This window comes from Prunus persica, chromosome G7 (assembly GCF_000346465.2).
Source record: "Prunus persica cultivar Lovell chromosome G7, Prunus_persica_NCBIv2, whole genome shotgun sequence".
Lineage (NCBI taxonomy): Eukaryota > Viridiplantae > Streptophyta > Magnoliopsida > Rosales > Rosaceae > Prunus > Prunus persica.
In genome coordinates this window covers 6,159,476-6,184,251 of record NC_034015.1, presented here as the reverse complement: position 1 = coordinate 6,184,251, position 24,776 = coordinate 6,159,476, and the positions used below count along the sequence as shown (strand labels likewise).

Below are 24,776 nucleotides of genomic sequence, written 5' to 3'. Positions count from 1 at the left end.
GATTTCAGAAAAGTCCTAGTGAGGCTACATTATATGTAAAAGCTGCAGAAAGTGGAATCCTAATTGTTTCACTATATGTAGATGATATCATCTACACAGGAAGCTCTGAAGAATTGGTGATGAGTTTTAAAACTGAAATGATGAAGAGATATGAAATGACAGATCTGGGATTGTTGCATCATTTTCTGGGATTGGGTGTGATACAAGCTGAGTCCTACATCTTCTTGCATCAGAAGAAATATGCAAGAACACTGTTGGACAAGTTTGGTTTAAAGGACTGTAAAGCAGTGTCAACTCCACTTGCTATGAATGAGAAGTTATCCAAGGAGGATGGAAGTGAACAGGCTGATGAAAAGCTGTACAGACAGATTGTTGGAAGCTTACTATATCTGACTGCAACAAGGCCAGATATCATGTTTGCTGCAAGTCTCTTAGCAAGATACATGCATGGACCTACTAAGAAACATATGGGAACTGCTAAGAGAGTACTTAGATACATTCAAGGTACTCTAGACTATGGCATTGCATATGAGAAAGGAAAAGAGGCAATGCTGGTTGGATATTGTGACAGTGATTGGTCAGGCTGTGAAGATGATATGAGGAGCACATCTGGCTATGCCTTTCACCTTGGATCAGGTGTTTTCTCTTGGGCATCTGTTAAGCAGAGCAGTGTAGCTCTATCCACTGCAGAGGCAGAATATGTTAGTGCAGCTGAAGCTACAGCTCAAGCAGTCTGGTTAAGGTTTGTTCTATCTGATTTTGGTGAAGAACAAGTTGAGGCTACAACAATCCTATGTGACAACACTTCTGCAATAGCAATAACAAAGAATCCTGTGCATCATCACAGGACAAGACACATAAGCAGAAGGTTTCATTTCATCCGAGATGCTTTGCAAAATGGTGAGATTGATCTGCTATACTGCAAAACTGATGAGCAGAATGCAGACATCTTCACTAAGGCTTTGGCAAGGAATAGGTTTGAATATCTAAGGAGCAAGCTTGGAATTATTTCAGCTAAACACTTAGAAGGGAGTGTTAAAGTATAAGAGATTTAGCTGAGTTTGTTACTTAAATTGTGAGCCTTTGGATCACAGTCCAAATGGACAGCTAGGATGTATTCTTAGGTGTAGTTGATTTGTGCCAAGTGTAGCTATCTCATAGGGTAGTTAATGATTGGTTAGATTTGCTGATGTAAGAGAGAATATTCTTTTCTTTTACTGTTATATTGGTATGCACAGATTGTGCATGACTAAGAGTGAGAATACAATCTGATATTTTCATCTTCTTCTTCTCCAAGTTTTCTCTCTACATTTTACTAGAGCTCCATTCACCTATAATCCAAAAACATGGCAGATCATAGTCTGCAAATGCTAACAATTGTGTCACGGCCGTGTCAATCACCTAGACTTGTGTGCATTCCTGAAAGAAAGAAGAAAACTTTGTTCAGATTGATCAATGGTTTTCTACTCGAAGGAGCTCAAAAGTTATCAACTTTCAGCATTTGATATTACACCATGTGAAGAACAAGAAAGGAAAAAAAAAAAAAAAAGATATCGCGCCATGCATTTTTGTTTATTTTATATAATCAAGAACTTAGCAGGAACAAGAATGACGGCCTGTTCCACAACTAGTGCATCAGTTTTAGCCCATTAAAGATTATACACAACTATTTACCTAGAAGAAAGTGTATGAGAGCTATTTACAACCCCTCGGGGAGCACTTGAGCGCCGTGCCCTCTGATCAGGCTCCTTGGTGACACGCATAGCAGAGACTTCTTTTTCCATGGCAGCTACTTCTCTCCGCATCTTTTTGGCCTCAACCTCCATTGCTTTGTTAAGTGTATCCACCTTCTTTGCCAACATCTACTTGATTCCACACAAGAAACAAATTAAGAGCAAAACAAAAGTGGGGGGAGGTTGCAAAATTAATGAGATAGATCCTACTAGCTAACCTCAATTGCATCATCCTTGTCCTTGAGGGTTTGATCTTTCTCATGGCAAGCTTTCCTCAAAGATACGACCTCTTTCTGTAACATATCATACAGCACTCCAGAAACATAATCTTCATGCTCTGTCCCGGATTGTTCAGCCAAAGATCCATTGGCCCTCTCCTCATGTCTACCAACTGTCTCATCCATCTGAGTCTGATCACTGGCACTGTTTGTGTTATCTTTCCCAGCTGCATCTGGTACTAGCTTATCTCTGTCTAGCAATCTACTACCACCATCAAACGATCTAGATGAACTCTTGGCTTGTTTCAATATTGTAGTAGCAGTGTTGGAACGGTTGAAACCAGATTGTAAATTCAATTTTGTCCTAGATAGATAGCCATTAGAGGACGCTCTAGAGAAGTTCTCAGCTCCACCAAGAGACTGACGCCTTGAAGGCCCATTGCTGATGATTCTTGCATCTGAGGATGGGCGGAATTTTCCATTCGATGCTTTAAACTTTTCCTCCAAAACCTTGAATCTTAGTTGGTATTTTTCTTAAGAAATCAATTAATGCTCAACTGTTAAGAAGTGGCTTAAACACATAATAGGAAACAGTTACCCTTACATGTCAGAGCAGACTAAATTCAAAACAGTTAGCATACCTATAATTGTGCTTCTGCCTTTGCAGTACGCTCAGCTACTGCCAATTTGTCTCGAAGTTGTTGCATTTCTCCCTACAAAAATCATGTCAAATATTTCATTGTAAATCTCAAATAAAATTAACTGTTCCTTTCTTGATCTGTTTTCACTTCCACCGCAGATTCTTAAGGCAAAATAAACCATCTTAGAACACCGGCACGCGCATACACATATATATCCTGTTTTCTAGCAACTACTCAATTTGCAAATATTTGGGGAAAGCATTATATGTGGTCTATGGAATAAAGAACCATTTTCCAGATGGGATATCTGTTTTAAGGTCCTGGATACAGGGCAGTCTCTATCACTATCCTATATGCATCTTGACAGTAGGCCAACAATAATCATTGCAGGTCACCTATGGTACTAGATGATAATTCCATATGTTAAACCCCTTGGGTTAACATAGATGATCATTAAATACTTATAGAACGATTTAAAGAAGAAAAAAAAATTTCCAATTCATGCTTTCTTTTTGGGCTGACGAGGCATCTGGTCCACATGTTAATTGATAATTACTAGGTCCATGCAGTTGCCACATCCAGCATGAAGCGCCTAAGCCCCATTCAATTGCCATAATGCCAACCTCTTGGGTTAAGGATGCAACTTGAGACAATGAAACGAAATGACTATTTGTACAAATTAAAGGAATTGCATGCAGAAATGATGAGGTGGCATTGAAGTTGTAACAGGCCTGAAAAAATCTCCTTTCTTCAAGCCATTGTTTTACGGGCATCACTTTGTCACTGGAATCTTCCCACTCATTTGCAACAACAGTGGCAACCCTATTTGCAGAGACCTTTGCACGAGCCACCTCCCGTTCCAACAGTTTCTTCTCCTCCTACGCAAGCTTGAAGGTTAGATGCAGTTTGCATTTGTGACAGACCCAGAACAACTACGAAGTGATTTGCAAGAACTGGAGTTCCAAGAAATGTTTATTACATTCATCTCCTGCACTTTACGCTGGTAATCACGCACAGCATTGGCAGCAGCTCCACCGGCTAAAACAGCCTCCTCAAGCTCGTGAACGGTTTGTGTTAGCTTCTCAACCTCAGCTACCTTTTGCCGGTGCGTTTTGTCAAGAATTTTGTTCTCCTCCTAATAATCCACCAGTACATGTTCCAAAAAATAGTGTCTAATGCTAGTACAAAACCCACGGTACATTCCCTCAATCACACACATTGCCTGCAGCAGGAAAACTCAGAGAACATACATACCTGGCATATTTGAATCTGTTTCATCAGCTCTTGATTTTTGTTTTGCAGATCGTCAACCAAGGATGCTTTTACTATGGCAATCTGAACAGTTCTCTCGGCCTCAACTAGAGCAGCCTCCTTGGATTTAGTAAGCCGATCAAGTGCTCTGTTGTCATCCTGTAACTTTGCTACTTAAAAAACCAAAGCATTAAATTGGGCAATGTTATGAGGAATTGGCCCTGAAAATAGATTATCGCTAAGATGCAGCCAGGTAATGTTTGAGGACCAGAGTGGGAGTGGGCCTTCAAAGCGGTTTGAACTCAAATCAACAAAGGAATCATAGCTGAATGTTAATGAATTGGGCACCCTGCCGCTTAGTTGATTATCAGCGAAATCTAGCCCATCTAATTGCAAATCCAACTGAAAAAACCAATCTGGTATGGTGCCTGAAATCCTAGCACTACGGCGTACCACCGTGGTCAACTCAGTCTGATTTCTAAGCCATGTAGGAAATTTGGGACCCAGTTGGCATGATGTAATGTACAAGTATCTTAATTTGAAAGGAGGTATCCAATCAGAACTTACGTTGAAAACCGAGGAAATATTTGGGGCCTCCAAGTTTCCAATTGATACTTCTCTCAGGCCTCCATGCGTTGTAAAAGATATCAAGTGAAACCAGCGATGAGAGCTCCCCAAGACTTTCTGGGATGATCCCACTCATTTGATTCCTTCTAAGGTTAAACTCCTCCAAAGATGTTAAATTTCCAATCGAGTTTGGGATTGAACCCTCAAGTGAGTTACCCCACAAGCTTTTAAGATACCCCAAAGAATTAGGCAGTTTTCCTGTCGGACTGTTAAATGCAAAATCCAACTTCTCTAGTTTAGTGAGATTGAACCACCATTGGATAAGAAGCGCCATAGGATTTGGTTCTCTCTGTTTTACTTTCTTTGTCTTTTAGACCTTCTTTTAAAAAATAAAAATGAAAAGGGAGACTTTGGAAAAGCCCAAAGGAGAGAGAAAATTTTTAAAAGAAGCAAAAATGGACAAAATTGCCCTTATTTATTTTTTGATTTCCTAAGAAATCCTTTACATTTACATGTCTTTGGTTTGAAAGTTGAGAGGTTATTCTGTCTTTTTTCAAAAAGCTTTGGCTTTTTCCAAAAGTGAAAGTTTTTTTATGGGTAAAACCTAAATTTACTAAATGAAAAATGAAAAAATAAAAACTTGTTAATTCTGTTTGAGTAAAGCAATAAACCCTTTGACCAAATAAAAAATAAAAAAATGAAGTTAAGATTTGTAGGTCTGTAGCTTTGCATAATTTCCTTCTCCATTTGTTTTTTGCGATTTGGGTTATACTTGTTGTGAGAAACCTCGTTAAATCTTTTATTTTCTTGTTTTTACATTTATTTTCTGTTATTATCCTTGGGTTAGCAACATTTGCTCCAGTAGAAATTTATCGATTTCGAAATGTATTGAAGCAATTATTTCCTTAAGGCTTGATGCTTCTAGCACAGCACATACACGTATAAATGCACATTACAACTGACTTAGAAATTTGTAAAGGACAATACTAAACATTGCTTTATTTGCTTGCATACATACATGCCTTCACATTTGCAGCTTGTTCTGTGCTCTACGATCTTTTCCGCAAATAAGTACCAATGGCTGAGACAAAATAAAAGACAGCATCTTTCACTTTGTCAAGGAAGTGAAAATACGCATATCTCCAAGACCTCTTCATGGCCAAAGTCCCAAAAACTCCCCAGAACCCTGCACAAAAACCTATCACCAAGCTGATGACGAACTGTAGCTTTTCAAGTTTGCTGTCATCATCCTCTCCTCCATCTCCACTTGGAACTTGAGGTGCTCCTACATTGACTTGGCAAACAATTGGTAATGGACAACTGCTAAGACCAGGGTTGCCCTCATAAATTGACGGGTCAACAAAGGTATGAAACTGGTTACCCGTTGCAATTTTCCCGGACAAGTTATTGTATGACAGATTCAAATGATTCAAAAATGTTAAAGAAACCATACTCTGTGGAATTGAATAACCTGAAAGTTTGTTCTTTGATAGATCAAGAGTTTCTATTGACTCTAAGTTTCCGATATTTGTCGGGATATTTCCTGTCAAATGATTCATGGACAAATTTAAGGTGCCCAACTTTATAAGGCTTGTTAGCTCCATAGGTATCTCTCCTGACAATTTATTGTCCGAGAGATCAACGCTAGTAACAAGGTAAAGGATGGAGCCATAATCATATACAAACACTCTTCCTTTTCACACCAACTCAAATCTTCCCAAGTAACCATAGGAATAATAGTCAGCGGACTCAGATTTCAAGTAACTCAAATTACCTATACAGTGGGGAATATTTCCGAAAAGATTGTTGTGTGAGAAGTCCAATATATGGAGAGCGGAAAGGCCACATAATTTTAAAGGGATGCTTCCCGTAAATGAGTTGGACCTCAAGCTTAGAATCTGTAAATTGGGCATGCTTTCTCCGATGGAAGCCAGAATCGGTCCAGAAAACTTGTTATCACCAAGATCGAGAATATTCAGGTAAGTGCAGTTTTTCAAGGAAGGAACTTCACCTGAAAAGTTGTTGCTAGAGAGGCCCAAGAACTCGAGTGAAGTAAGAGAGCTTAAGGATCTTTGGATTGTACCAGAGAGACTATTGTTTGACAAGTCTATAGAAACCAATGATGGTATATTGTTCCAAAAATGAGGAATCTCACCAGACAAGAGGTTGTTTGAGATCAATATGACTTGTAATTGGCTTAAATTACCCAAGAACAGAGGAATGCTTCCACTCAAAGAGTTCGTAGAAATGTCTAGTTGTGTTAAATTGGGCATCACTTGACCAATGTTATGAAGAATTGGCCATGAAAATCGATTATCTCTAAGATACAGCCTAGAAATGTTTGAGGACCAGAGTGGGAGTGGGCCCTCATAGCAGTTTGAACTCAAATCAACAAGGGAATCATAGCTGAATCTTAATGAATTGGGCACCCTGCCGCTGAGTTGATTATCAGCCAAACTTAGTTCATCTAATTGCAAATCCAACTGCAAAAACCAATCTGGTATGGTGCCTGAAATCCTAGCATTAAGGAGTACTACCGTGGTCAACTCAGTCTGATTTCTAAGCCATGTCGGAAATTTGGGACCCAGTTGGCATGATCTAATTTCCAAGTATCTTAATTTGAAAGGAGGTACCCAATCAGAACTTATGTTGAAAACCAAAGAAAAGGAAATGTTTCGGGGATAATTTCCAATTAATACTTTTCTCAGGCCTCCAAGTTTCGCGAAATGAGCTTCTGTAATGGCACCTTCCCATTTGTTGCCAAAGATATCAAGTGAAACCAGTGATGAGAGCTCCCCAAGACTTTCTGGGATGATCCCACTCATTTGATTCCCTCCAAGGTTAAACTCCTCCAAAGATGTTAAATTTCCAATCGATTTTGGGATTGGACCCTCAAGTGAGTTACCCGACAAGTTGAGGTATCTCAAGCTTTTAAGATATCCCAAAGAATCAGGCAGTTTTCCTGTCAGACTGTTATATGACAAATCCAAATTCTCTAGTTTAGTGAGATTGAACAACCAAGGAGGTATCGTGGAGGTGAATTTATTGCTAGAGAGATCAAGAACTGAAAGGGATGTGAAATTGATGGAAGGAAGAGTGAGAGGAAGCATGGAAAGACTACAAGAGGGCAAATGCAATTCAACAAGTGAAGGGAGCATATTAACAGCAGGAAGCCAATTAGATGTAGTCTTACACTACTACATTTTACTCTTTGCGCGACGAATAACAAAACGTCGCGCAAAGTCTCATTTAGTCGCACTAATTTCAGCGCGACAAAAATTCGTGGCGCACATTCCGTCGCGCGAAGATCGTGAAGAAAGCCTTTGCGCGACGAGGTACAACCCTTCGTCGCGCAAAACTATGCGACGGGTAAACCATCGTTGCACCAACGGTGTGGAGACGAAACAACTGTTCGTCGCATAATATTTGCGCGACGATAAAGTATTCGGCGCACGTACATTTGCGCGACGAAAGGAATAGCGCGACGAAAACTAATTCGTCGCGCAAAACTTGTTCGGGAGACGTATGTGTTCGTCGCGCAAGAATTAAAAGTAATAAAAAAGTTGATTTTTTATTTTTTTTTTGTTACATGTGGGTTTGCGCGACGAAATGTTTTCCGTCGCGCAAAAATAATATTACAATTTTTTTTTGTTTTTATTTTTATTATTTTTATTATTTTTATTATTTTTATAAATAAAATTGGTTTTTTTTTATTGATTAAACAATGAAATTGCAATAAAAATAAATTAGAACAAAATTTTGTTATAAAATAAAATAAATGTATTACAAATAAAATAAATGTTTATGATGAAAATAAATACACTAATCAAATAATGAAGCAAAATCAACCGGGTCGTCTCCAGTATGCGGCTCGGAGGTCTAGGCGTCCACCAGAGCAGTGGTCTGGGCGTCCACCGGGGCAGTGGTCTGGTGGGCATGCTCGGGGTGGACGGGCTGGGAGGTCGACGCACGAAACTGCAGGATTGGAAAGCCGCCCTGTCCGAGGGACTGTAGAATCACCGACATCTGACCCTGAAGCTCGGCCACCTGTGCTGTCAAAGCAGTGACCTGACTGTTTGACTGCGCTGATGAATGAGGTCTAGGTTCCCTCCGCCGGGCATTCCCCATCCCTCGACAATATGTCCCCGGCCTCCTCCCGAGAGTATGATCCAACGTCTCTGTCAAGATCTGAAATCCAGCATCCTGTGGAGGAGCCATAGACTCGATCCGAGTCTCGGGAGGAAGCTGGGAGGCGGACTCCTGAAGAACCAACTGGCTCCTCTCCACCATCGTCGTCTGTTGAACATAACATAAAATATAAATTAAAACATGCATATAAATTGAATGCGTAACATAAGAATTAAAATTAAATAATACTTACATGAAGGGACTCGGCCAACTCATTCCCGGGTCGAACATAAACGTCACCAAAGACGTCGATCTCTAGGAACTTAGACCCCTCCTAAATTGAACAAGAGAAGAAAAATATTAGTATGAAAAAAATAAATTAATAATAATGACATTAAAAATGAAATATAAATTATGTGATTATTACCCGTCGCCGTGCATCCATCCTATACGAAAAGGGCCTGGAGCCGGAATGGTGGAGAAGGGTCTTCTTCTTCCTATTACCCTTATTCACTTGGGCTTTATTCTGTTATACAAAAAATGAATCGTATTAGTTAAAATATAAAAAATTAAATAATAATGAAATAAAAAAAATGAAATAAACATTAATAAGAAATAAGTAATAATTAAACAAATATTATTAAAAAAATACCACATATTCGGGCGCTTGAAAATGAGCGCAGAGCCACTCCCAACTATCCTCCTGCCCCTCAAGCTCCTTCGGGCAACCCTCCTGAAGAGCGACTTGCAGATCATCAAAGGCCTGAAAATGGTGGTGCAAGTCGCTCTTCCACTGCTTGTACCTCTCAGCGAAGAGTCTGTTGACGTACGCCAACGACTCTTCGTCGAGATCCTCCAAGTTATAGTTCGTCTGCAATCAATTAATTAGATACGTTAAGTAATAGAAATATACACAATTTTGAAGAAAAATAATGAAAATGTAAGGTACATACCTACAACTGGCCGCGAACCTCCACCTTGATCTCGTCAGGCATGACCCTCCAAGACTTCCATTGCATCGGGCAATGGGTCCGCACGACGTGGCCAATGTCGTGGGCCAAGGAGCTATGCAACTCCGCTGTCGGTGCAGCCCGATGGCGCTCGTCGTATCCGATGCTGATACGACTGTTGGTCGCCCGGGTGACCTTCGCCGTCTTCAGCTGACGACACGGCCCTCGGGTGTTCTTCTTTGCTGCAAAGAAATAAGATATTAATGTTAAATAAACAACATTGTCAAATTTCAATATAAAATTAACAATACAAAATGGTAGTTATACCTGGCTGTGATCCTGAGGCACCAGTACAGTCGGTCGATGTCGTGTCGGTGGTGTCGGCGGGCCGGTGCCGCCGCCTAGCACTAGCTGGCTGCGCGACAGATGACACAGATGACGCAGGCGTCTGGGACGCCCCGGGACCAACCAGCACGTGGTCCACCAAAGCTGGAGCAGTGGCAGCAGATGCCGACTGAGCCGGGGGATCCGAACTCGGTGCAGTCATCATTGACCTACCACGTCTAATCAAGTCTGACATCTGCACATATAATTTCATTAAGAATTTAAACTAATTAATTAAAAGCATAGCATGACCTAGGGTTTGGAATTTCGGAGTATCCGGGACGCCGATCAACGATCGGTCGAATCCTAAACGATCCTAGAAACATAAAGGTACAACTACGTGAGTTTGAGTTCGATCCAACGGTCCGAACATATCAAACCTGGAAATCGCACAATAGGCGAAATCCGATCAAGACTCAAACGGTAACCAAATACCCAATGCCCCACTGCCACAGCATCCCACGCGCCACCACACGCGCCGGCAGCGCTTGGGTGTCCAAACCGATACCATTCGCCGGAAAATTATAAAAACTAAGGGCCAAGGTTCCTACCCTAGGTTGAAAACATTAATTGGAGCCACTTTTGTTCTCGGACCTACCCCGAAAAATGGCCGGAAGTGGCCGGATTTGAAATTCCCAAACCGGCCAAAACCTAGGGTTTTAATTCCTATTTCCTATAGCGAAAATTCAAGAAATCCTAACCAACCATCAGCTAGAGCACAAAAAATAGTCGAGAAATCATACCTCAGGCGTCGGAAATGGTGGCCGGAGGAGAGAGAAATCGGCCAGCGAAGAATCGGAAACCGACTATGTGCGACGGCAGGCTCGACGGTGACGGCAGGGGAGGCTACGGAACGAGCGGAGGTGGCTGAGGTGACTGCGGAGAGAGAGGGCTGAGGTGACGGCAGAGAGAGAGGGAGCAACGGAGGGAAAACCATAAACAGGGGAAGAAGGAGGCATCGGGTCGTTTCTGCAAATTTATTCGACTTTGCGCGACGAAGAACAAAATGCGTCGCGCAAAATGGTATTAATGAATCTTGCGCGACGAAAAATCCGTTGCGCAAGGTCTCCCACAACGCCAAATTTTGAATGGGGATTGGGGTCTGTGCCTTTTGCGCGACGAAAAAGCATAGTTCGTAGCGCAAAACACTTTCTTTCCGCCTAAATTTTGGGATTTTGGGTTTAGCGGGAGGCTGAACGTGAAGGGTTTGTGCTTTTGCGCGACAAAGACAGTCAACGTCGCGCGAGGAGAACCTTGCGCGACGGAAAATAATATATTCGTTGCGCAAAACACTTTCTTTCCGCCTAAATTTTCGAATTTAGGGTTTAGCGGGAGGCTGAACGTGAAGGGTTTGTGCTTTTGCGCGACAAAGACAATCAACGTCGGGCAAGGAAAACCTTGCGCGACGGAAAATAATATATTCGTCGTGCAAAACACTGTCGTTCCGCCAAAATTTAGGGATTTAGGGTTTAGCAAGAGGCTGAAACTGAAGGGTTTGTGCTTTTGCGCGACGAAGACAGTAAACGTCGCACGAGGAGAACCTTGCGCGACGGAAAATAATATATTCGTCGCGCAAAACACTTTCTTTCCGCCTAAATTTTGGGATTTAGGGTTTAGCGGGAGGCTGAAACTGAAGGGTCTGTGCCTTTTGCGCCACGAAGAGTTAAAACGTCGTGCGAGTTCAAGATTTTGATTCGGTTGAAATTTTCACTAAGTGTTCAAAGGGGATGGAGGAGTGAAATGTGTGGCCCAAATTGCGCGACGAACAGAAGATTTATCCATCGCGCAATCTTCTTCACTTTCACTTTGCGTGACGTATGTATGTTGTTCGTCGCACGAGTTCAAGATTTTGATTCGGTTGAAATTTTCACTAAGTGTTCAAAGGGGATGGAGGGGTGAAATGTGTGGCCCAGATTGCGCGACGAACAGAAGATTTATCCGTCGCGCAATCTTTTTCACTTTCACTTTGCGCGACGGATATATTGTATTCGTCGCGCAAAACCTAAAGCCTAAAATGTAAACCCTAAACCCTAAGCCCTAAGCCCTAAACCCTAAACCCTAAACCCTAAAATAGTTTCAATGATCCAACCGACAAACTTATTTTTTATACTTGGAGATTGTATACGCCAAAAATCAAAAAGACCAAACATTCAGATATCAGGGAACGGGACAAAATATTTCGACGGTTATAAATGAAAAGTCATGATTTAACGGTTATTTTAACTCCGATTTTGATCATTTTTTACAGCAACATTTGTTGACCCTATATGAATACAATGACTGAATTTGATCTTCAATTTCAGATTTTTACACTAGGGGATACCACATAAACGTTAAGTTACATTTTCACAAATGTATGAACAAATTTTAGGGTTTTTGGTGAATATATGATTTTGATAGCACACGCAGTCTACGAAACTAGTTTCAGTCATCCATCCGTCAAACTTGTTTTTTTTATACTTCGAGATCATAGACAGCAAAAATCGGACAAAAAAAACATTCAGAGATTAAGTAACGGGGTAAAACTTTTTGACGGTTCTAAATAAAAGTGATGATTGAACGGTTATTTTAACTCTGATGTTGATGATTTTTTGCAGCTACAGTCCTTCACTCCACATGAATACAATGAACTAATTCGATCGCCAATTTTAAATATATATATATGTGTGTATATATTGTACTATAACGTTACCCTAATATATATTTGCGCGACGAAGGGCTCCTTATTGTTGCGCAAAAAGACCATACGCGACGAATATATATGCGTCATGCAAACTATGCGCGACGAGGTATATTCGTCGCGCAAACTTTATGCGACGAATATATATGCGTCGCGCATAGTTTGCGCGACGAGGTTGATTCGTCGCGCAAGGGTTTGGTGCCATAAATCCTCATTTAGTTCAAATTGTGTATGCTTTGTAATTTTTGGAAAGGTTTTGTGTTCATCATTTTTTAACTTTGTATAAAGAGGGTTATATTATTTGTTTTACCGATCTTGTTTAACTAAATATTTTTTCATTTTTCATTTTGTTGTATGTTTTAACAATGTCTCACGCGAAGGAATAAACTTTAATAAACTCATGAAAACTTTAATAAATTTTAACAATGTTTTAACAATGTCCTTTTTGTTTTATAAAGTGAAGGAATAAACTTTCATAAACTCATGAAAACTCAATCAAATTTAGAATTGGCCATAAACCTCATTACGTCAAATGTTTTGTCAATAAAATTTGGGACGCATTATTATTAAAAGGGTTTTATAACTAGATTTATTTAACAATGTTACATTTGTTGACATATATAAGGATTGGATATAACAACTACATATATTCAAAGATTTGTATTACACAAAATGAATACACTAACATAATAAATTTACAAATAAATTCATTATTCATCATCTGAACTATAATAACTTTCGTTATCGTCGCTATCATCACTCTCGGTCTCCCAATCTTCTTCCTCCTCCTCCTCTATAACTGCATCATCGGCGTTGCTAGGGCCCACTGCAACATCGTATCGGGGAAGATCACCGAGGTCAATTGTAATTGACTGAATCGGTATTTCGACTGAAGACACTCCTTCTATTTGAAACGGTTCTTGTATAACATTTGTATCTCGAAGTGTTTCCGCATCATTTTCCATTGAAGATTCTAAACGTTGGTCAGCCACATTGTCGACGTCGTTGTCACTTGGGTCTAGTTCTGGTATATCATACACGTTCCTATGATCCATCTTCTGCACAACTTTTCACCCGTTCCCGGCTTTAGGGTCATCTAGATACACAATTTGGGACGCCATGTTTGCCAAAATGTACGGGTCGTCATCATACCAAGTTCTGTTAATGTTCACAGACAGTACTCCATGGTCGATTTTAACACTTCCCGCCCTATTTGGGTTGGTATCGAACCATCGACACTTAAACATGATGACTTGGTATCGATCTTTGTAAAGCAATTGCACGACAGTTGTCAGTTTGCCATAGAAATCAATGTCCGTACTTTCGCCTCCACCTAGGACATGGACACCGCTGTTTTGCTTACACAACTTGTCATCTCGTGCGGCCCCCAAAAATTTGACGCCGTTAACATTACAACCCGAGAACAATTCAGCGCGAATTGGGTCGAACGCCAAGTTATATAACTCATCACTGTAAGTGGGGGAATTCGATGATTTCAATTTATTCACCTAATAGTATACAAAACCATTTACATGTTAGTCTGACAAAATTAAATACTACAGTTTATATTTGTCAATTACAAAACACTTATAACTTACAGAATCCAAAAACCATTGTGGAAATAATTCACGGTGTTTCCGGGCAACCAAATCTGATGGATGTTCTCGCTTCATCATCTGTTCATGCTCATCTAAGTAGGCCATTATCTCATCACAATTGTTCAGTACGAACCAATGCGCTACCTCCATGTCATTTCTAGAAAACGACTCTCCTCGTCCAGGATCTCCAAATGGTCGTGCGCTTTGGGCAAAACTAGAAAGTTTTTCATTTCTCATACCTCCGTCATTATTGCGTTGAGGACGATTGAAAACCGTCTCCACATCTTTTAAATACATTCCACAGAAAGTAAGCGACTCATATTGAACCCAAGCCTCTCTAATTGATCCTTCGGGCTTTGCCCTATTGCGTACACTTTTTTTTAGCTCTCCGAGAAGCCTGCCAAAATAAAACGATATGATACAAATTAGCAAAGTGTCGATAATGATGCATACACAAATGATAAAGATTATATACCATTCTATTGGATACATCCAGCGATAGTTGACAGGACCAGCAAGCAATGCCTCTTCTGGCAAGTGAACCATCACGTGCAGCATACTTGTAAAGAAAGTTGGAGGAAATATCATCTCAAACTTGCATAGGACTTGGACAATGTCATGGCGCAACTGAAACATGTCTGTCATTAGCAATGTTTTTGCCCTCAGTTGGGAAAAAAATCTGGATAACAACATGATTGGCTTCACCACATCTTTCGGCAGTAGGTGTTGAATACCCACAGGAAGTAGGCGTTGCATAAACACATGGCAGTCATGGCTCTTAAGTCCAGTAAATTTACCCTCATCGACATTCACGCAACGTGTGATATTAGAAGCATACTCATCGGGAAATTTGACAGACGATACAAACTTTAGAAACTCTTTTTTGTCAATCGGTTTCATAGAAAAGAAGGAAAGATCCCTTCTAGCTTTATCACTGCCCCTATTCATCCATAAACCCCTTCGTATGCCTATTCTTTCCAAATCAAGACGAGCTTTGATCGTGTCCTTCGTCTTCCCCTCGATATCTAGAATCGTGCCCACCAATGTGTCGAATACATTTTTCTCAACATGCATCACATCTAGATTGTGCCTCAATTTCAGTTTCGACCAATATGGGAGCTCAAAAAACATAGGCTTGTGCTTCCAGTTCAAATGTGTAGAAGGTTTGGTCCGACTAACTGTTTTCCCGAACGGAGCAAAATCCAAACGGTTCAGCTGTTCCAAGATCTCATCACCGGACCATTCTCTAGGTCTGAGGCAACGCTTTGTGTTCCCGTCGAACTCTTTATCTTTTTCTCGCCACTCGTGGTCCCATGGCAACCATCTCCGATGACCAAGGTAACAAACTTTTCCCGCGTGCCAACCAGAAGTTACATCTTCCTTGCATACAGGACATGCCATATAACCCTTTGTGCTCCACCCAGAAACCATTGCATATGCTGGAAAATCATTCACAGTCCACATAACTGCTGCTCACAAAGTGAACATCCTCCCAGTTGATTTATCGTACGTGCGAACACCGTTTGTCCATAAATCCTTCAGCTCATCAACCAGAGGCCTTAAGTACACATCAATTGACCTGCCAGGATCCTCAGTTATCAAAACAGTCATCATCATGTATTCTTTTTTCATGCATTTCCAAGGCGGCAAATTATATGGGAATGCGAAAATTGGCCAAGTGCTGTGGTGTTGGTTTAGAACCCCATACGGATTGAATCCGTCAGTGGCAAGTCCCAATCTAACATTTCGAGGATCAGCAGCAAACTCGGGGAACGTTCGATTGAACTCTTTCCATGCCTCCCCATCTGCAGGATGCCGCATCACATCATCGTCTACCCGTTTTTTCTTATGCCATCTCATGTCTGTGGCAGTATGCGTCGACATATACAATCGTTGCAACCTATGTTTAAGGGGCAGATAACGCATGACTTTTTGTGGTATCTTAGTCGTTCTATTCTGGGATGTCATTTTGAACCTCGACTCATTGCATATAGGGCATGTATCCAACGTTTCATGCTTTTTGTAGAATAACATGCAATTGTTTTTGCAAACGTGGATTTTTTCATAACCCAATCCAAGACCATGCAACACCTTCTGTGCATGTTTATGGTCTTTCGGCAAACAATTGTCCGTCGGAAGCATTCTCTTGAAAACCCCCAAAAAGTAATCGAAACACAAGTTCGACATACGATACTTTATTTTTCCGTGCATTAGCTCCACAATGGCAGTGAGAACGGAAAATCTCTCGCACCCCGGGTATAACTCTTGGTTGGCATTTTGTAACAGTTTTTCATACTGTTCAAACTCCGCACTGTCTATTGGTGTAGGCACGTCGTCTTCCCCTTCCTGATTGATGTTGGTCGATGCGAATGGAAAAGCATCATGTATAATACCCATGACTTGATCATTAGGATCCACAATAGGTTCAACATTGTCCACTCTTGGGGCATTTGAAGACGAAGCATGGTCTACTTGTTCGTCGTGAAGGTTCCAAATGCTATATGTTTCAATCATTCCATTCCTTACTAAATGAAATCCAACATTTTCAATTGTCTCCCACAACGTGTTGTTACACCTCCTACAAGGACAACAGATTCTAGTTGCACCCGGGTTGTGTCTACGTGCAAACTCAATAAAATCCTCGATTCCATCCAAGTATTCATCTGCGCATCTATTCGGGTTCTGTATCCACCTTCTGCTCATAATTCCTGAAACCACATTCACGACACAACAATCACAACAACTTCATACGAAGTTATATTGTCACCTTATGCCTCCGGTAAGGGCCCTATCCCATTCGGGAATGTATAGTCCTGTCACGTAACCTACGGCTACATGAGATTAGATTTCGACGTGGATTAATTTCGGCAGCATCTCGACACAGTTCTTGAAGTGGGCATAGGTATAAATACCTACATACCACCCGAAGAACGTACCGAGATGACACCGAAATATCCACAATCGAAACCTAATCCTGTGGCCGAAGATTATGTGACAACACAATGCATTACCAAACTGTCCAAATAATGGGACAATTCAAGAATTAATTGGGCCGCAGTCATGTCTTACGCATCCATGCACAAAATCCAACTAATCTCGAACGGGAAACTACGTGTTACTAAACATAAAAATAAAAGTACGAAGTTAATTTCAATTAACTTCGTACATCACAACACATTGTGCTACGTCACGCACAATTTCACAACATTATACACATATAACTTCACAAAAAAATTACAAACATAACAAACAAACTTTTACAATAACATACCTTCTCAATCGTTCTCCACCAATCACTAATCACAAATATCCTTAACGAGAACAAAATTAATAGCGTTAGTACGAATTTACATTAATACATTTAAACTAACGACAAAAAATACATACCCAATGAACGTACTGAATTCACAGCAGAGCAGCGGCAGGGAGAGTGAGAGAGAGGTAGAATGCATTTTTGCATTATGCCTCTGCAATGGCAGATACTAATATGAAGAAGAAGGACTTTGCGCGACGAATAACTAAATTCGTCGCGCAAAATGCCGTCGCGAAAACCCACTTTTCCGTCGCACAAAACAACATTTCCGTCGCGCAATTACGTGTCGACATCTGCTTTTTTGCGCGACGAAGTATATTATTCGTCGCACAAATTTCGTCGCGCAAAGTTTAAATTCTGTCACGCAAATTGTTTATTTCGTCGCGCAAGAACGCACCGGCATTACACTTTACGCGACAAAGGTAATTCCGTCGCGCAAATTTTTTTTTATCCACCCTGCATTTTGGCGCCAAAAATAAGTATCCCTCGTTTTCTTACGCGACGGTACATTTTTTCATCGCGCTAAGTTGTCTTTTGAGACGAAAACTCTCGTCGCGCAAATTTTTTTACCGCCAAAAAAAGGAGCCAATTTTCTGTCCATCTTTACGCGACGAATGCTTTGAATTGTCGCGCAATATTGTCATGCGCGACGATTTTTGTCGTCGCGCAAGATTTTGGCGCCAAAAAAAAAAACCGGGTTTTTATCCCCTACCTTTGCGCGACGAAATTAATTTAGGTCGCGCATAGATGGTTTGCGCGACAAAACTGTTTGTCGCGCTAGTTTTCTGTTGTTTGCGCGACGGTATTTTTTTTTCGTCGCAATAGTGCTTTTTGCGCGACGAAAAAATATTCGTCGCGCAAACTTCCGTCGCACAAATAGTAAATCGTAGTAGTGTTAGTAAGGTTCACTAGTCCCAAGTTAAGGTACTTTAAGGAAGAAACCTTGAGAGGTTTCCAAGATTGGGGGGAATGACTCCAACAAAATATGAACCAGAGAGATCGAGGTATTTCAGTTTCTCTAGTGATCCAATGAAACTTGGAAAGACACCTTCAAAGAAATTCATGCTCAAATCCAAGTAAACCAAATCTTTCAAAACAAGCAAAGAAGGGTTAATCTCACCACCATCACCATTGCTAAGATCGAGCCTATTGACACGTCCTTTTAGAGACAACATCATCAAAGAACAAGGCTGCCTCAGGAGTCTCCAGCGGGAACAGAGGGAGAGGAACGACTCCTAGGTGCCCTAGCAATTGTGGGTGTGAAATCCACTCTGTCACTGGATTTGAATTTTGAGCGGCGCCGGTAAGTGAGTAAAGGCTTTGAGGAAGACATGGGAGACGTTGGACGAGGAAATGAAGAAGCAAAGAAAACAGAGCAAAAAAGAGAGGGAAGGAAACAAAGAAGAGAAAGATATTTTGGGGACCCAACGAGTTGGTGTGCTTGATTTTGTTTTTGGAAGAGACATAATGGGAAAAAGAGGGGAAAAGAGCCCTAAAAGAAAGAGCGAAAAAGACCCAAAAAAAAAACCGTTAAAACCATGAAAAGGTAACCTCTAAAAACGAAAAGAAATTTCAAAAGAAGAAAGCCAGATGACTAGTCAACCAAAATAAGCACATGTTGACTAGTCAACCAAAGCAATATTAGAACGGGCAGAACCTAATGACTAGTTAACCCACTACTACAAAAAAGCAAAAAGACGACGGTAAATCACCGTCGTGTATTCGGTTTTTCAATGGTCGTGGAATCCACCGTCATCTTTTCCCTCATAAACCACGATGCTAAATCACCGTCGTTGTTACAATATACAACGTCATCAACAAATACAAAACGACGTCTTTGTATTGCAAAAAGATCTGAAAAAGCAGTCGAGGATGAGAATAGACGACCAACTCTCTAAAAAAACCGTCGTTAAAAAGGAAAAATATGACACTTATTAACAGAACAAGGCCGCAAGATAGACATACAACGACGAAAATTAAAAAAAGACGCCGTTAAATATCATTTTCACGACAATAAAAAATATGACGTCTTTAAATACATTAGAAGACGACGTTATTGATACCTACTACGTCGCCTATATAAAAAGAGCCGTCGTAAAATAAATTTTCCACTTCGATTTTTCTATAAAAGATGACGTGGAAATAGTTGTCAGTGTCATTATTTACGACGTATGTATTTATAGAGTAGACGTTGAACAACGAAACAACGTCGGTTACAAATATATGAGAGTCGTATTACAAAATTTATACGTCCTATTTTCAGAAACAAACAACGACGATAAATATTAGACGTTGTTAAATAAAACAACGTCGAAAACAAATAAAAACAGACGTGTTTAGTCTGCTAAAGTTCTAAAAAATAGTCAAGGATGAGAATAGACGACCAACTCAAACAAATCACCGTCGTTAAAAAGGAAAAATATGACACATATTAAAAGAACAAGGCCGCAAGATAGACATACAACGATGACAACTACAACACTACGCCGTCAGATATAATTTTCACGACAAGAAAAAATATGACGTCTTTAAATACATGAGAAGACGACGTTATTGAAATCTACTACGTCTCTTATTTACAAACAACCGTCGTGAAATAAATTTTCCACTTCGATTTTTCTAAAAAAGATGACGTGGAAATAGTTGTCAGTGTCATTATTTACGACGTATGTATTTATATAGTTGACGTTGAATGCGAAACAACGTCGGTGGCATTTATGTAGTCGACGTTATATTTATATGTATTCATTACTCACGACGCACTTATTAATATAGACGACGTTGAACTTCTAAACAACGTCGGTTCCAAATAAATGAGAGCCGTATTACAGAACATATAGACGGCGTTGATTATGATGAGAGCCGTATTACAAATAACGTCGTTTAATTGATATTAGACGGCGGTTATAATGAATTACCGTCAGAATTCATTTCGTTCCTCTTCGTTTATAAAAGAACTTGCGACGTGGAAAATGTATGACGTCGTATTTTTTAACGTTCAGATTATATATCTCGTTTTTTAGACGTCGGTATTATGGGATTGGAGTCGTGTTATTTTGAATTACATGGCGGTTCTTAATCCTTCCCCGATGTGATATCCTGAATAATTGCTTCACAATAGCGTCGTGGTTCTTCATTGTTACGTTGCTTTAAGACGTCGGTAAATATGCTGAATAACTGGTTCACAATAACGTCGTGTTTTATTTGAACGTAGAAAGTGAAGAAATCACATTACAATATATTACAAAATTAATGTCATACACTGCCAATTACATAAGCATCATTCAATCCATATATCTTCACACCCATCTCGAATATTTTGACCGCCTAACTCACCCACCAGTTCATCAAATGTGTCAACATTTGGCATCCCTCTAGTAAATGGCTCACACTCAATTATCACATCACCTAAGACTTCATCACCAATAACATCATTATATTCTCTATTAGGCATTAATAAAACTACCAACCAACCACGATGCATCGGGTCGTCAACAAAAAATATTTGTTTGACTTGAGAAGCCAAAACAAATTGGTCATTCCTATGTCCAATTTTACTCAAATCTACAAGGGTAAATCCAAGTTCGTCGACTACAAGACCAGAACTATCTATCCAATCACACTTAAAGACTAGGATTGTAAACTTTTGGTAGTCAAGGTCCCAAATTTCTTGAATGACACCATAGAAACCCATATTTGAGAGAATTGGGTTTTTATCCTTGGCACTAGCAACTTGCATGGTATGTGCAAGTAAATAAACTCCACTATTTTGAGTTGTCCGCACATCATCTTGTGCCTTGATATTGAATTTAATACCTTTAATAAGATAGCTCCTATATAATGGCACTGCCATGTTTGGACCAGCTGCTAGCCACCTTAAATTTTCTGATACGCCATGATTGTCTTCCTCAAGTTCACTTTGAACCTGCAAATTAATCATATATCTTAATTCAATCTAACATAGAAATAAGAAGAAAATTAAAAGAGAAATATGTTATTCAACAACATATACCTTGAAGCGTAGCCATTGAATGAAAGTGCTATTGTGCTTATCCTGCAGCCACTTTGTTCTTTTTCTAAATTTTGGATAAGCAGTCTTGATGTGGATCATATGTTGCCTACATGACACGAAAAATTCAAGCATTACGGTCCCAAATATAGAAGATAAACATAAGAAATAATTTAAAATCAATAAGTTAAAGAATAAAACTCATACGTACTCGATATAAGGTAGGACTTCCTCCGTATTCTCCAAGACATATAGATGTGCTTGATTCAACAGGTCCTGATCAACTACGCTCACTGTGCAACCTGATAATGGCTTTGAAAGTCCCATCTTTTGGCTTGAAGGCACTCCAACTGTACTAACATCAGATAAATGCTGAGTACAAAACTCTACCGCTTCTTCAGCTATATACCGCTCAGCAATGCAACCTTCGGGACGAGTACGATTCTGAACATACCCCTTCAGCACTTTCATATATCTTTCAAACGGATACATCCACCTAAAATATACTGGCCCACATAGACGAACTTCTCTGACAAGATGTACTACTAGATGAACCATGATATCAAAGAATGAAGGGGGAAAGTACTTCTCAAGCAAACACAGAGTAACTACTACATCTTCTTCCAACTTATCTAGCTTGGAAACATCAACAGTCTTTGCACATATAGCATTGAAGAAGAAGCACAAACGAGTTATTGCATACCTTACAGGCTTCTCCAAAACAGAACGAATTGCCACAGGGAGCAATTGTTGCATTAAGGTATGACAATCATGTGATTTAAGGCCAAGAAGTCTTGAATCTTGTAAAGATACAAGATTTTTAATATTTGAAGAATAACCTTCAGGGACCTTCATACCATAGAAAGAATTGCAAACCTCTCTCTTCTCTGCACTTGACAAATTCCAAGGCCCAGGAGGCAAACGAGTACTTCTTTCTCCATACTCGGGTTGCAAATCAGTTTTGACCCCCATGTTCAATAAATCTAATCGAGCAACAATCCCATCTTTATTTTTTCCAGGGATCTCCAGCAATGTACCAATAATACTATCGCAAACATTCTTCTCAATGTGCATAACATCTAGGGCATGCCTCACAGGAAGGTATTTCCAATACTCGAGATCAAAGAATATTGATTTCTTCTTCCAACAAACTCTGTCACCATTTTCAACCATATGCAGCACTTCTTCTCCGGTTAATGGCTCGGGAGGTATGCCATATTCAGGTTTCCCATTAGAAGCTGCACGTTGCCTCCTATATGGATGATTGATTGGTAACCATTTTCTATGCCCAATGTAACAAATTTTGTGGCCATTTTTCAACCTGTGACTAGGTGTATCATCGCCGCATATTGGACAAGCTTTATATCCTTTAACAACATAACCAGATAAGTTTCCATAGGCGGGGAAATCATTAATTGTCCACATTAATGCAGCTCTGAGTGTAAAGTATTCTCCATTATGTGCATCATACACTCCTCTAATCCCATCCCACAAAGATTTTAAATCATCAATCAAAGGCTCCAAGTAGACGTCTATATCATTTCCGGGTTGTTTAGGACCGGAAATCAATAAGGTTAACATCATGAACTTTCGTTTCATGCACAGCCATGGAGGGAGATTATATGTAACTAAGATAACCGGCCAACAACTATATCTGCTACTTAGAGAACTGTGGGGATTGAATCCATCAGATGAAAGAGCCAATCTCAAGTTTCTCGGCTCATTACCAAACTCAGGCCATTTATCATCAAGAAGTTTCCAAGACGGGGAATCCGCTGGATGAGACATCTGACCGTCAATTGATTTTCTAGCAGCATGCCAAGTCAAACTCTTAGCTGTCTCATGTGATTGAAACATCCTTTTAAACCTTGGAATTGGAGGAAAACACCACACCACCTTCACTGGCACACCCTCTTTCAAGATTGAATCTTTGCCTTCCTTCCACCTTGAGATACCACAAGTAGGACAATTAGTTGAATCCTCATACTCCTTCCTATACAAGATGCAATCATTGAGGTATGCGTGCATTTTCTCATAACTCAGCCCCAATGCACACAAAGTTTTTTTAGCCTCATACATAGAGGTTGGTATTGTATTTCCTTCTGGAAGCAAATCGCCTTGAAGTATCAATAATTATGTAAAACAGACATCACTCATCCCATGTTTTGCCTTCAAATTATACAACTTCACTAATGTCGATAACTTCGTGTACTTTCTACAACCAGGGTACACTGGTTGATCTCCATCCCCAATCACATTGGCAAACTCATACGGATCGGAACCAAAATCACGAAAATCATTATCATCCATATCAATTTCTTCAGACACAAAACTGTACCTACTATGGCCATCATCTTCTTCAACATTTCTACTAGCATTAGTAGTTGCTTCCCAAGGTTCTCCGTGAAATGTCCAATTCTTATAGCTTTGGTCAATTCCATTAAAGTATAAGTGATCCCTTATAATTCCAACCCCAAACAACTTCAAATTAACACATTTAACACATGGACAACGGATATGTGTTGTAGTTAGAAGATTTTCTACAGCAAAGTTCAAAAATGCTTCCACCCCAAACTCATATGCCTTCGATCTTCTATCCGAGTGCATCCATGACTTATCCATCTCCGACACTATAACCTATTATCTATAATAAAGTGAAAATACAGGCAATGACCATCACTATAGCAGATTATACAAAGATCTAATAGCAAGTAATACACAACAGAGACGACGGGTTTTAAACAAAAACAGACGTATTTGGCATATATAGACGACGGATTTTCAACAGACGTCGTCTAATATAAGTAATACAAACGACGGTTTATGAAAAAACCATCGTGTATAAGTAATACAACGACGGTTTTTTCATAAACCGTCGTGTAATCGTCGTCGTATGCCTAAAAAGGCGTCGTGTCTCAGTTTATTTTCAAGAACCCAAAACCCATTAAGAACACAACATATATATGAAACCAAGCAAGAAACCAACATATACATGAAACCAAGCATGAAAACAATAAATCCATTCCCAATTCAACATAACATAGGGTGATTAAAAGATCCGACAAAATTAAATCCATTCCCAATTCAACATAACAGATAATGTAATCCATGAACCCATTAAACAGAAAATCCATGAACCCATTAAACAGAAAATCCATGAACCCATACCTATAAGCACATTATTAACAGATCGCAAAGCATATACCTAAAACCCTTTAACAAAACAACCTAATATCATTCAATGAATTTACAAGGGGAAGATAGGGTTTGTACTTACAGGTTGGACGTGCTCACAGATTCGACG

The 24,776-nt window shown here is 39.9% G+C and overlaps 2 protein-coding genes across 2 annotated transcripts; both read right to left on the bottom strand.

Annotated features, from left to right (window-relative positions):
• Nucleotides 1,195–4,744, bottom strand: LOC109950342 (microtubule-associated protein 70-2-like). Its single transcript, XM_020568906.1, is given in 8 exon segments — nt 1,195–1,419; nt 1,675–1,862; nt 1,952–2,484; nt 2,550–2,664; nt 3,324–3,470; nt 3,572–3,727; nt 3,847–4,013; nt 4,411–4,744. Coding segments are annotated over 8 exon segments (1,662 nt in total). The 3' UTR covers nt 1,195–1,397.
• On the bottom strand, nt 5,460–7,520 carry LOC18770772 (probable LRR receptor-like serine/threonine-protein kinase At4g36180). The gene is made up of 2 exons (XM_020568905.1): nt 6,185–7,520; nt 5,460–5,953 (listed from the first exon to the last, which is right to left on the bottom strand). The coding sequence occupies exons 1-2, from the start codon at nt 7,518–7,520 to the stop codon at nt 5,460–5,462; spliced, it is 1,830 nt and encodes a 609-aa protein (XP_020424494.1).